General features: G+C 47.6%; 1 protein-coding gene across 13 annotated transcripts in view; it reads right to left on the bottom strand.

Moving 5' to 3' along the window:
- Positions 1-795: 795 nt before the first annotated feature.
- LOC129384091 (uncharacterized) overlaps positions 796-14,493 on the bottom strand; it is a 165,340-nt gene continuing 151,642 nt past the window's right edge. For 7 of the 13 annotated variants that reach the window (XM_055069203.2, XM_055069205.2, XM_055069204.2 and 4 more), the window contains 3 exons: positions 9,541-9,624; positions 8,208-8,318; positions 796-1,499 (listed from right to left, as the gene is read on the bottom strand). In XM_055069203.2, the coding sequence (XP_054925178.1) occupies positions 1,437-1,499; positions 8,208-8,318; positions 9,541-9,624 (258 nt within the window). In that variant the 3' untranslated portion in view covers positions 796-1,436. Of the gene's footprint in view, positions 1,500-8,207; positions 8,319-9,540; positions 9,625-14,493 lie in introns of those variants that run through there. The other 6 variants (XM_072284220.1, XM_055069212.2, XM_055069208.2 and 3 more) reach the window with 5 other exon arrangements.

The following is a 14,493-nucleotide window of genomic DNA, read 5'->3' on the forward strand; positions in this document are numbered from 1 at the left end:
GCATTTGCGCGTCACATGGCCGACACGTAAGACAGACACGTAAGAAGTTTTCGCGCATTCTGTGGCCCCCAACATTATTGTAACTAACGTCGTTATATTTGCGGTAGTTTGGAAGCACGGTCGCCTCGCCCGGCTTATTGACGCAGTTAGCAAAAAGCAGCTCGGCTGTGTGCCGCAGTTAGTTTCGCGTGTACTGAATCTTACTGGTAGAAGTTCGGGACGCATTTTCTGACCCGAAAAAGTATTGTAATTTATTTGGTAACTTGAGGCTTGATCGCTGCGGCTGGGGCTGTGAAGCTGTTAGCAAAAAAGCAAGCCGGCCATAGTGAGTTTTGCGTGTACTGAATTTCACGCTTCTCGAAAACGCGACGAGCGATTGCCGAGAGTGATAACACGGGAGTGTTGCATGCGCTGGCAGGACGCGTAAAAGATAACACGGAGGAGCTCAAGAACATGACATTTATGTATTCTGAGCGACTGAAAACAGGCTTTGCACCCACGAGTCTGACTTGAGTGCGATTAGAAGGCATTCTGCGAGCGTGTAACATGGTCTGGCTGAGCCTGTGTTGTAGCCACCTTTGTGTACTTGGCGTACCATCGTGTCTACTGAGGTCAAGTCGTTTTGGAAACGCGCAGTCCCCCGTGTATTTGCGCACCTAAGGTGCAGGAAATAATGCCCGGGAAAGGAGGGGTGCTTGAAAATCGTATGTTCAATTTTTATGGCATTGTTTAGGAGGAGTCTTTGCTGCGAAATGTACGTAAAAGTGAATTTATCTGTAATGCAAACATCTTCGATGACACTGGAGACCGAATGTTTATTCCCGGTTAGTGAACACAAGGCATCGTATACCACAAAGTCACCTTCACATGAAATCCAGCACACAGAATAAAGATAGGTTTTCTAAAGCATAAATTCCTGAAAAGCTGAATGAAATGCGCGAAAAGTTCTTGTCGGATGGTCTAGCTACGGCAGGAAATTAATCTTAATTACCCTCCAACCTGTATTCAACTCAGAATTCACTTTGCGAAAAAGGTGTTTGTTGGCGAAATGTTCACAGCAGAATTTGCTTATCTGCTTTTGCAGGTGGCGCGGCTCCTTTGTCAATAACACTGAGGGCAGAAGCCATGTCGCTTCTGAGAGCAGTTGTTTTTTTTTTATCAGCTCTTTGGTTTCCTTTCTGGCCAGCTTCTTTGGTCCTTCTGTGTACAATGTAGGACTGCTGGGCAATTCCCTTCGCGATGCGGACACAGGTATGTGCCTAGCCGAGTCGGCAGGCGTTGATGATGTCCTTTTCACCACGCTGGACTTGGCATGCTCTGCGGTGGCCATGACGGCGACTTGGGTTTCCACTTGTTCCGTCTCTGAGCCTGCACTCGAAGACGCCGCCACTGTCGTCCCGACCGATTCACTCGATATCCAATCACCGGCGTCCGGTTCAAGCAGCTCGATGCTTCGTTGCGGCGTGTCCTTCGCCGGAACAGCGCGTAAAGCTGGCAGCCTGCGAACAAAAGCATAGCAGACGTAGAAGCACACAGTCTACAGAAAGCATTACGCAGTGAGGCACACGCCTACTGGTGCATACACAGTGGCTCAAGTAGGCATGAAAGCTGCTTTCGTACCACCAGCCGCTTTCACTCCAGTGGCACACACCAAATACTGCGAATCGGTCCCGAATCTGAAGTTACCCATATCGTCCTGAAAGAGATTCGTTGAATACTGGCACATATATACACATTGCTACATTCTAAGCGACCCAAGTTGCCCCAATTTATGGTTGGGAAATCTGTTACTGTCGCCACATCAGACTCCCATTAAATCACCTTGTAACCGAAATTAGCAGGTAAAACAGCGATTATACATAACAGCACACATATTGCAACTTGCAGTAGTGGGGCAAAGCAGAAGAACAGGGAAGGACAAGAAGGAAGAAGTGCGCGTGCTACCCACGCCCCCTCGATAGTCTTGTCCCGCCGCCGTTTTCAGACGCCAGCTATCATAATTAAACGTAGCCACTCCTCTTTGGAGACACGTCACAAACTGGTGGAGGAGCGGAGTGTTTCTCGCTCATGCCGCAGACACCTCCTCGGAGCGGAACCACCAGCCCATAGCCAATAGAGACTCCCATCCGTCGGGCCAACCGCAGGATCCAGAAGACAACACAGTAATTCCGATCAATTAAACGGGTATGGATTGCTTGATGAAGACACGATACATACTTTAGTACCCATGGACGCCAAAAGTCATTCAATGGCGACGTGTTCGAAGACGTCCAAGATTGCATGGGTGACTTCGAGCACACGAACGAGTACAATGAATTTAGCGCCCGCAATATCTTGCTTGTTCTAACGGCCTTAGTCGACGTGAGCAGTGTAAAATTATGCCTGTATCTTTAATAAGCATTGTGATGTGCTAGAGAAAACCTCCCGCGATCGAGCCTTGAGACAGCTGCGATAGCTTCAGTATTTACCGTCCAAGATATCGGCCTTAGTCGACGTGAGCTATCTAAAATTATGCCTGTATGCTAAATAAGGATTGTGATGTCCTAGCGAAAACCTTACGCGCTCGCGCTTATGAGCCAGCTTGGCAGCTTCGGCATTTCCTCTCCACAATATCTTGAGGAATCTAAAATTGTGATGTGCTAGAAAAACCTCGCGGTCTCGCGCTTATGAGACAGCTGTGATAGCTTCAGCATTTACCGTCCACAATCTTTTGCTTGCTCAATCAACCTGAGTCGATATGAGCAACTTAAAATTATGCCTGTATGCTAAATAATGGTTGTGATGTGCCAGCGAAAACGTTGCGCGCTCACGCTTATGAGACAACTGCGATAGCTTCAGCATATACTGTCCACAATATTCTTTCTCGATGGGCCTCAGTCTACATGAGCAATTTAAAATTATGCCTGCATGCTAAATAAGGGTTGTGATGGGTTCGCGATAACCACACACGCTCCAGCTTACGTGACAGCTGTCATAGCTTCAGCATTTGCCGCCCCTCTATTTTGATTTTTTGATCGGCGTTGTGATGTGTTCGCGGTAGCCACGCACGCTCCCGCTTATTAGACAGCTGTCATAGCTTCAGCATTTGCCGCCCCTACATCTTGATTTTTCGACATGCCTAAGTCGACGTGAGCAATGTAAAATTATGCCTGTGTGTTTAATAACCGTTGTGATGTGTTCGCGATAACCACGCACGCTACTTCTTATGAGACAGCTCTAATAGCTTCAGCACTTACAGCCCGCAATGTCTTGCTTGTTCCATCCGCCTTAGTCGGCGTAAGAAATGTAAAATTATGCCCGTATGTTTAATAACCGTTGTGATGTGTTCTCGATAGCCACGCACGCTCCCCCATATGGGGCAGCTGTGATACCTTAAGCATTTACTTCCCGCAATATCTTCATTGTTTGATCGGCCTTAGTCGACGTGCGCAATGTAAAATTATGCCTGTGTCAGGCATAATTTATGCCTGACAGGCTGCAAGTGTCGTTTGTTGGTGTAGAGCTGGAACACAGGACAAGAAACAGAAAGTTTTGCATGTGACTCACTGTCTTTTGAAAACAAAGTTCACAGGAGACAGGCCGATGCAAAATATCCAGCTGCAGGGTGTCACACTTGTGATGTAAAATAAATTAAATGTACACCTATAGGTCGCATTGCATGAGAGCTGTTTGTACAAATTGAAAACGAAGCCTTAGGTGCCTTGGGGTGAAGCCCACTTCCAGTTTCTTGCCTGGGGTATTCTCCCTATTGCTGAAAAAATATCTGCAAAGTATTTGTTCTTTTCGTTGATTATCCTTAATCTTGATGTGTTTTACACATCTGTACGGAAAACAAACATTTTTCTGGGTATTTATATGCATCGTCCTTAAAAGCTTAATAAGCGTTGTCATGTGTTTTCGATAGCCTCGAGCGCTCACACTTATGAGACAGCTGTGATAGCTTCGTGCATTTCGCGCCCGCAATATCTCCCTTGTTCCATCGGCCTTAGTCGACGGGAGCAATGTAAAATTTTGCCTGTATGTTTAATAATTGTTTGTGATGTGTTCGAGAAAACCACACATGCTACCGCTTATGAGAGAGTTGTCATAGCTTCACCAATTACCGTACGCAATATCTTGCTTGTTCGATCAGCTTTAGTCGACGTGAGGAACGCAAAATTTTGCCTGTGTGTTTAGCAAGCGTTGTGATGTTTTCGCGATAATCACGCACGCTCCCGCTCATCAGCCAGCTGCGATAGCTTCACCACTTACCGCCACCAGTATCTTGATTTTTCGATCGGCCATAGTCGACGTCAGCAACGAAATATTTGCCTGCATGTTTAGTAAGCGTGGTGATGTGTTCGCGATAACCAAGCAGGCTCCCGCGTATCAGGCAGCTGTGATAGCTTCGTGCATGTCGCGCCCGCAATATTTTCCTTGTTCGATCGGCCTTAGTCGACGCGAGCAATGCAAAATTCTGCCTGTATGTTTAATAACCGTTGTCAGGTGTTCGCGATAGCCACGCGCGATCCCGCTTATGAGGCAGCTGTGATAGCTTCAGCATTTGCCGATCCCAATATCTTGATTTTGCCTGTATGTTTAGTAAGCGTTGTGATGTGGTCTCGATAACCACGCACGCTCCAGCTTATCAGACAGCTGTGATAAGCTTCTGCATTTGCCGCCAGCAGTATCTTGATTTTTCGATCGGCATTAGTCGACGCGAGATATGTAAAATTATGCCTGTATGTTTATTAGCCGTTGTGAGGTGTTCGCGATAACCACGCACGCTCACGCTTATTTGACAGCTGTCATAGCTTCAGCATTTGCCGCCCCCCATATCTTGATTTTTTCGATCGACCTTAGTCGATGTGAGCAATGTAAACTTTTGCCTGTATGTTCACTAATCGATTGATGTGTTCGCGATAACCACGCACGCTCCCGCTTATGAGGCAGCTGTGAAAGTTTGAGCATTGTATTCCCAATATCTGGCTTGTTCGATCGGCCTTAGTCAAGGTGAGCAATGTTAAATTATGCATGAATGTTTAATAACCCTTGTGGTGTTCGCGATAACCACGCACACTCCCGCTTATGAGACAGCGGTCATAGCTTCAGCATTTGCCGCCCCAAAATCTTGATTTTCCGATCGGCCTTAGTCGACGTGAGCAATGTTAAATTATGCCTCTATGTTTAATAAGCGTCGTGATCTGTTTGCGATAGCCTCGAGCGCTCCCACCTATGAGGCTGCTGTGATAGCTTCAGCATTTGCCGCCCGCAATATCGTGCTTGTTCGACCGGCCTTATTCGACTTGAGCAATGCAAAATTTTGCCTGTATGATAAGCGTTGTTCGCGATAACCACGCACGCTACTGCTTATGAGACTGCTGTCATAGCTCCAGCATTTGCTGCCCCTATCCCTTAATTTTTTTGATCGGCCTTAGTCGACGTGAGAAATCTAAAATTATGCCTGTATGTTTAATAAGCGTTGTGATGTGTTTGCGATAGCCTCGAGCGCTCACGCTTATGAGACAGCTTTGATAGCTTCGTGCATTTCGCGCCCGTAATATCTTCCTTGTTCGATCGGCCTTAGTCGACGTGAGCGATGTAAAATTATGCCTGTATGTTTAATACCCCTTGTGATGTGTTCGCGATTACCACGCAGGCTCCCGCTTATGAGACAGCTGTGATAGATTCAGCACATAGAGCTCGCAATATCTTGCTTGTTCGCTCGGCCTTAGTCGAAGTGAGCGATTGAAAATTATGCCTGTATAATTAATAAGCCTTGTGATGTGTTCGCGATAAGCACGCATGCTCCCGCTTAGGAGACATGTGACAGCTTCATCACTTGCAGCCCGCAATATCTCGATTTATCGTATGTTTAATAACCGTTGTGATATGTTCTCGATAAACACGCCCGCTTCCACTTATGAGGCAGCTCCGATACCTTCAGCACTTACAGCCCGCAGCATCTTGCTTGTTCGATCGGCCTTAGCCGACGCGAACAATGTAAAATTTTGCCTGAATCTTTAGTAAGCGTTGTGAAGTGTTCGCTATAACCACGCACGCTCCCGCTTATTAGACAGCTGTGATAGCTTCTGCACCCACAATATCTTACTTCCTAGATCGGCCTTAGGCGACAGCTGTGATAGCTTCAGCATATACCGTCCACAATACCTTGCTTCCTCGATCGGCCTTAGTCGACACGAGCAATCTAAAATTATGCCGCTATGCTAAATAAGCATTGCGATGTGTAAGCGAAAACCTTGCGCTCTCGCGCTGATGAGACAGCTGTGATAGCTTCAGCACCTACCGCCCACAATATCTTGCTTGCACGATCGGCCTTAGTCGACGTGAGCAATGTAACATTGTTCCTCTATGCTTATTACGCGATGTAATTAGCTAGCAATAAGCATGCGTGCTGCCACTTATGAGACAGCTGTGGTAGGTTCAGCATTTACCGCCCCTAATATGTTGCCTTTTCGATCGGCCTTAGTCGTCGTGACCAATGTAAAATTATGCCTCTAGGTCTAATAAGCGTCGTCCTGTGTGCGCGATGACCTTGCGCGCTCCCGCGTATGGGACAGCTTTGATATCCTCAGCATTTACTGCCCGCAATCTCACGCATATTCGATCGGCCTTAGTCGACGCAACCAATGTAAGATTATGCCTGTATGTTTAGTAAGCGTCGTCATGATCATGGCGTTTGCGTTTTGAAATACCAATTATTCATGCGGACCGTGACGTAAGGCTGACAATAAGCAATGTAGTGCCGTCTTTGAGTGGCAAAAAAATCGATCAGTTGTGGGTTCGTTCGTCAATATTAAAGTGTAGTGCGACTTGAAGCGCTACGACTTCTGCTGCAGTCGAGGTTGTCAAGTGAGATGGTTTTACCTTGATAGTAATGGCTTTTCCTAGAATGACAGCTACTTCTGAGCTCTTCGGCATGACGGAGCCGTCATTGTATCATGTGGGTTTAATACCGGTACTGCTCATTTAATAGGAGTAAGGTGAGCTGTTTAAGGGCCGGCGGTGAAAAATCAGCTTTTTTCGGAGGCCAGGTGTTGTCAGGAGTCGAAGGTGTCGCGGCAGGTGTGAAGCTTTCCTTAGATGTCTAGAAACTCAGCAGCGCTTCTTGACCTTGACCGACTTGTATGAACGCCTGTGATTGGAATGTCTTTTCTGCTACCTGCTTTTCTTTTCTTTTTTCTTTTATTCGTATTTTTTTTCCTTTTTCTCTTTTCGCTCTTTCTCGTCTTTACATCCCCAATAACCCCCGCCCCCAGTGTAGGGTAACAAACCGGAAACTCGCCTCTGGTTAAGCTCGCTACATTTCCTCTCTCTCTCTCTCCCGCCTCATAATAACCCTTCAACGCTGCGTTCAGCATTATAACAATACAAAACATGTCAACAAATACACACCTGCCATATCATATATTGTGAATGGCCACTTTATTGCCATTCACAATACAACAGCGGCTTGTCCTACAATACAAGTCAACAGCTTTTATTGAAATTCCAATTGCAAGAATATTTAGCAAACTATTTCTGACGTGCTGCTGGAAAGCCCCTGACCGAACCCCGAACACCGCTTGTTTCGATCATACATGCTATACAGAATATCAAAATATGAGAAGTAAAACGTTTAATATAGGGCCAGGAAATTGTATTTTTTATGTCAATGGAATTGCGATGTTTATGCGTCAATAGGAAAGGGATACACATTGTTATCGCTTGCAACGTTATTCAGCATTACACATGCATTCCTTGTACTCCGCACAACCAGTGACCGGACTTCATCATGCTAACTATGATTCAAGGTAGCCTTGATAACTGACGAGCCAGAAAGCACGCCGATATAAACGGCCATGATCATTCACAGGCGTCCAGCAATAAATAGCATCGTTTAAATCTAATAAACTGCCGCGGGTAATCTTTTGAAAATGCTAACAGATAACGTCTCATATATAAAACGTATAAAATATAAAATAAGATGATAATCTTATTACAACGTCTTCAAATGCAGCCTAGTGGTGGCTTAATGTTCTAGGAGCCGACAAAATGGGGAACGAGTGAAACAGGCAAGCGTTGAAAGAAGCAGAACTGCAATGAAGGGATATTACACTACAAATCGCTTATACGCAAAGAAACACACTTCGCAGATTATTTCATTCATATGTACAATGAAGCCGTGAGGCTATTTTTTTGAGTGCGACAACATGACGTTTTCTTACGTGAAATTCAACAGTTGGTATTGCAGGTTTAGCGCAACTGCCTTTGAGAGGTTGCGAGCACTGTATGACAAACATGTTGATCTCCTTCGACTTATGCAAAGTCGAATTCACCTGAAAGCACAGATTTGTTTTAATATTATGCATCGACTGATTATCGTATTATGCACTGATGAAACAACTGAACTTTTAAACAAGAAATGAACAGCCCTGCATCAAATAATTTATAATGCAACTAACAATCACGCTTTTAGGCGTCTGAATTCGCGTTTCGTTAACTTATACTGCGAGACTGACAGAACATATTACAATGCAATAGAATATTTTCTATAACACTACGTAGCGAGAGTACTGTTCCTGGCTAAATTTATTTTTCAGGCTTCTCCGCGAGCTCCATGTGACCATTTGCTGAGAAGTGTACAGTTTTAGCGTGATAGGACTAGTATTGACAAAGGGCTCGAAAACCTGTCAATCAGGGGCTTCACCTCATGTGGGATTCTGTTTAAAGTGATGTTACTTAGCTAAACCTAATATTTCTTGACTTAATTCTGTGTACGCACTGCTAAATATTGTCCAGAGAAGTCTATACTTATATATCTATATATATATACTTATATCCCAGAGCATACCGACAGACGCGCGAAAAGTAGGAGAGAATGATGATTACCCGCACAGAATGTTAATGCTTTTCATGCTGAACGTTTTTACCTGCTAATGTGCAAGTCTCACTTGCATATATCTGATCTTTGTCGAATCGGGTTGCGTTGGCTAAGGGGAGTGTCGTGTACATTCTGGAACATGTACAAGCGCCAGCGATGGCGGCGGAATTGTGGGTGCAAGTTCTCCCAATAATAAGAGTAACTTCTTAGATCCCGCGTCTGAAGCTATTATTCTCAACCATCTCGTCAACGTGTCATTGGGCGAAAGGCGCACTTGCGGGTGTCGCAACTTCCTCGAATCTCCTAGCTGATTGTTGAATCAAATTTGATGCGCGACAGGAACGGGGGTGTACGCACTAGAACATGCGTGAGCGCCGGCAGTGACGCTGCAATGTACGACGCAGTAATACATAATTTGCCGACGTGTGCGAGTGGTAGATTTAAGCAATCTACGACTGTGTTGCCTGCAACCATTGAGTTTTTTCTTTGTAGTTATTTGTTCGTTTTTTGTTGCGTGTGAATGATAAGCCGCAGAAAATGCGGCTTATCGCACAATGCAAGTCGACAGCTTTTATTCGAAATCCAATGGCAAGAATATTTAGCAAACTATTTCAGACGCCCTGCTGCAAAACCACTGTTTGTTTAAACACTAGAATATATACCATATAGATCCTTACCATTTCAAAGATGGTATCATTCATGACAAAGACCAGGGCTCTCCCCTTTCCGCATTGCTCGAAGGACTTGCTGAGCAGGCATTTCTGCAAAGCCCCCAAACAACTTGTGTATTGTGATGCACTATCCGCGACCATTAATTGTGCGCTTAGATTAGGAGCTATCCGAATATATATTCATTTCATATATATATGAAGACCTAGAGCTCTGGGTGTTTGCAGACGCACCCCTGATGAAGTCCGGCAGGTTGTGCTACTAAGCACTAGGCCGCGACACGGAATCCCGACGTCGGGGCCGTATTTCAACGGTGCGAAATGCACATACGCGTGTGTGCTGTGCATTGCTGCACGTTAAGGAACCCCTGGTGGTCAAAATTAACTCGGAGACCCCCACTATGGCGTGAGTCAATCAAAGTGTGGTTTTGGCACGTAAAACACCGGAATTACAGCGATAGACGATGACAAAAAAGCGATACACAGGAATGTGACGTGTAGAAAACAGAGCTTTACACAATATCGAAACAAAGGGGGAAATTGTTTTGCATGCAACAATGACATGGTTACGCTGATAGCATTACTTCATACACGCACACACACGCACGCACGCACACACGCACGCACAGTGCATATATTCATTCTTCAGGACACATGACAAGAACCATGTGACGTTACAAAGGCGCATGGTGCATGAACGCAGCGGCTATTTTTGCATGAGTCCTCATGTTACTGTATTAAATTTGTAACCACTCTACGCCCTTTACCTTTCGGCACCAAAGCGCATTTCAGTGGAGAATGTTTGCGTCTGCGATAGCAAAAAGTTATCACCCACACATGGCGCTTGATAAAAGCGCTCATGAGGTCGTGTCCATCAGGTCGGTAAAATCGTGCTCTTTCATGCAGACCGCAGCATTTCTCAACCGTGTAGTTGTTACCGAGAACGGTATACTTAACGCTTTCTAAGGTACTGGGTTGACAAGCGTAGCGATGCGTTCTAGCACAATCACCTATCTAGCATGCTCATAACTCGTCAAGGAATTTCTGTTGCCTCAACGCGCAGCGCCTTGATTGAACGCCTAGTTAGTCAAGGGCGATGCATGTGCGACCATGCACAAAAATTGTCTTTGATTATCAGCAGGGAAGTCTACTATTTCTGGTTGTTCGGTGCTTTTTATACTATTCTTTTCGAGCTTTTCCTTCGAAACCCGGTTGCTGATACTAATGGCGTTTTTCACTGGTCGATCTGGAGCGGCCGCCGGAATCCTCGAGTGAGTGCTCGGGTTTCACAAATCCCAATCGGCCAGCGGAGCGCGAAAACGCTCCGCGGGGGATCGCACAGGAAGTCTGCGTACAGATCACACGAACCGGTTCCGGAAACCATGCGCGACTTCCGTTCTACGTTTCCACGGCAACCGAATTCGCCGTCCACCGTGTGTAATTTGACCGCGGCAGTCACATAGTCCGTCATTTCCGAGTCGCGACCGCGAGGATTGTGCATGGACAACGTGCATAGAAGGCTTCGTACAGGACCTGCGTCACTTCGTAATCGCCGTCGTCCGAGCTCTCATCGCTAAACGCGAGTGCTGCAGCAGCACCATTTGCGAAGCAACACAACACAAACCGGGTACCAATTTCGCTTGAAGACGGAAGTGACGCGAGCTATTTCCGCCCAAATCCGCGCCTCTGCGGCGGAGCAAGTGCGAGCGATCCGGCGCGGAGCGAGTTGATACGAAACGACCTGTGGAACGCGCGAACCCGATCCAGATCGACCAGTGAAATTCGGATTCGTTGCCGCGGAGCAATAAATCCTGCTCCGAATCGACCAGTGAAAAACGCCATACATCGCACTTTGTAAGGTCATCTCGCGAAAGATCATCGCGAGATGAGTACCCATGGATACCCGTCGCGCTACATTTGTGGTTATGGCATTACCCTGTTGAGGTTCAGGTGGCACGTACTATGATCACGGTGGGTGCCGTATTTCGACGGGGACAAAATGAAAAAAAAAGGCAACAGTTATATTTAGGCGCACATTGCTGGACCGGTAATGGTCGGAAATAAACGACAATTTTCTTTCTCGGCATGTCTCATGTTCGTATCGTTATTCTGGCCCAATTCCCTTGTAATTTCAACTAGATTCATCATACTTTATATATTTATAGAATGCAAGGTGAATATAGTGTAGATTAGTATAAGATCTATTTATGTATATTTATTTATTTACATTGATGCCATTAGCCGGAGAACAGAACGACCCCGGTTCTAAGACGACAAAAAGTTGACAACAGTCTGCCTAAGCTCTCTTTCTTTTCCGCGAACGTTCCTCATTTGTAAATGCATACTGCAAATAGTTGTATACGCGTACCACTTGGTAGAAGTGGTGGCTACCCGCCTTCTTCGCAAATGACCTGTGAGCGGACGACATATCAAGCTTGAGACAATGCCTCCAGGAGACGACACATCGTCTACACCTGCTTCTGTACCGTCGGCCACCCAAACATAGTATGTGGACTTTCCACATCTGCACGACGCCGGCAGATTCTCCGGTCTAAGTGTTGTGGAGTCTTACTGCTCACAGGAGTACTGACCACCGCGGGCTAAGCGAGCCACAGGGCCGCGTCAGCCGTCCGCATCTAGCGCCGCGGCGCGCGAACTCTGGCCACAAGGGGCTACCGAGCGACGCACGCAAGAACACAGTATTGCCCTAAGTTGACGGAAACCGTTTATTGTCTCCAACGGCACCCAACACTGCACGAACACCCGGTCCCGGGACGGCGGGGAACTAAAGTGGTCCCGTACCAAGGGCGAAAAATACAGTTAGGGCCGCCTGTAGCACGTCACTGCGAGAGCACAGGCTCAAGCTGGGACGCGCCGCTAGGAAAAGTCCCGGCGGCTATGCTACTTGCCCTCGCGATCTTCTTGGCTTGGGCCTCCGATGAGTGCGGCTCGGCGTGGTACGACCTCGCGCGAGCACTAGGCACCCGTTCTTCGGCTTAGCGTCGGGATAGGAACAATACGAGGTATGCGCTCCCCGCACGGGCAAAGGGCGTGAGCTCAGTCCTAGTCACAAAGGTGTCGGCGGACGAGAGCAAGTATGTACGTACCAGGCGCTGCCCCAAGGAGAAATAGCCGCTACCGTCACGGCAGTAGCCACCAGGGTCCGCTCCGTGACGTCACTAGCTCCGCCCTCACCGCGAACCACCGCGAGTGGAGCTCCACCGCCGAAACTGGTTCGGAGCGAGGACGACGTGGCTTAAGGATTGCAGAACATGGGTGAAATTCGTCCGCGCAATGGCGCGTCGAATTCCCCAAATCCCCGCAGGGTATGGACGTAAAAGGATGGCTCAGCATGTACGAACGTACATGCAGAGCGACCCGACTACAGAGTGCACCTGACCGTAATGCTAGGCAATGGCATTTTTTATCTGGACGGAACTTGGCGATTCCACACACACGAAGAGGGACTTACAAACTGGGAGCTGTTCAAGCAGAAGCTGTCCGACCTTTTTGGCAAGCACTTGCCACGTCACTTGGGTGAAGGGATCAGTCGCCCATCCACAACCAGTCTCAGTACCTGTCACGTGACATTGACTGCTAGTTTCGCACTAGAAATCGTCTCGTCCCTGCCTGGTCGCCATGGTGTAGCCGATGCCTGCAGCCCGCCGACAACCCCGCGCTGTCCATAGTAACGCCGGCCGAGGTTCGAGAAACAGGCGTCGCAACAGTACGTGGAAGACATGGTGCGTCTCTTCAGGCGAGCTGACCCTACCATGTCGGAAGACAAGCTGCGTCACTTGATGCGCGGTGTTAACAAGCAGCTTTTTTTGGGGACTCTTTCGTAACCCGCCCGATACGGTTGCGGAGTTTCTCCCTGAAGCGGTCACCATGGAGAAGGCCCTGCACCATTGCTCCCACCAGTACAATTGGCAATTGAATCTTCTCTGCTACGAGTGTCCTAGGAGCCCACAACAGACGCCGAGTCGCTTTGCGAGATCCGATCGGCAGTCCACGACGAGCTGTGACAGCTGCATCAGGTGCAGCAGCCTTCAGTCAACCTCATAGCTAGCATCGTGCGTGACGAAATGCAGCATGCGCTCGGTACACCGCATTACGAAGCAGCACTTGCGGACGCTCCACCACTTGAGGCGTTCATATCTTCGAAGTGAACCTCGACGCGCAACTTATGCTTACATTCTAAGAGGCAACCTCCCGTCGTGGCGACACGACCTAACGGGAGCGAATACCAGCGTGCGACTTATGCCGATGCATTGGCGCATCCTTTCCAACTTTCCAACGGATGATGCACACTGTGCTAGTTTTCCTAGAATGACAAACCTGTCTCGTCTACCTGGATGATGTGGTCCTATTTTCAGGCAGCTTCTCAGGACACCTTGAGAGAGTGCGGCAAGTGCTCGCGCAATGCGATCGGCCAACCTCATGTTAAAGCCTCAGAAACGTCACTTTAGTTATGGACAACTGAAGTTGCTTGGACATGTCGTGAGCGTGGAAGGCGTCCGTCCCGATCCTGAGAAAACTTCCGCTGTGGCTGCTTTCCCGACTCCTACCGACAAGAAAAACGTTCGATGTTTCCTGGGACTGGGCCCACACTACCGGCGCTTTACACGCAATTTTTCTAAAATTATCCAACCACTTACATGTCTCACTAGTCTCACTAGAGACGACATGTCGCTCATTTGACCTGTGAACAGGAAGCGGCTTTCGCTGATCTTCGACACCGCATGGCTTCGGCCCATCTTCTTGATAATTTCAACCAGGAAGCCGAAGCGGAAATTCATACCGACGCCAGCAACGTTGGTCTGGGTGCGGTGCTCGTAGAGCGGCAGAACGGCGAAAGGGTCATAGCTTACGCCTGTCGCGCCCTATCACGTCCTGAGTCCAATTACACTACCACACAGAAAGAGCACCTTGCCCTCGTATGGGCACTTGGAAAGTTCCGCC

Source organism: Dermacentor andersoni, chromosome 9 (assembly GCF_023375885.2).
Source record: "Dermacentor andersoni chromosome 9, qqDerAnde1_hic_scaffold, whole genome shotgun sequence".
Taxonomy (NCBI): Eukaryota; Metazoa; Arthropoda; class Arachnida; order Ixodida; family Ixodidae; genus Dermacentor; species Dermacentor andersoni.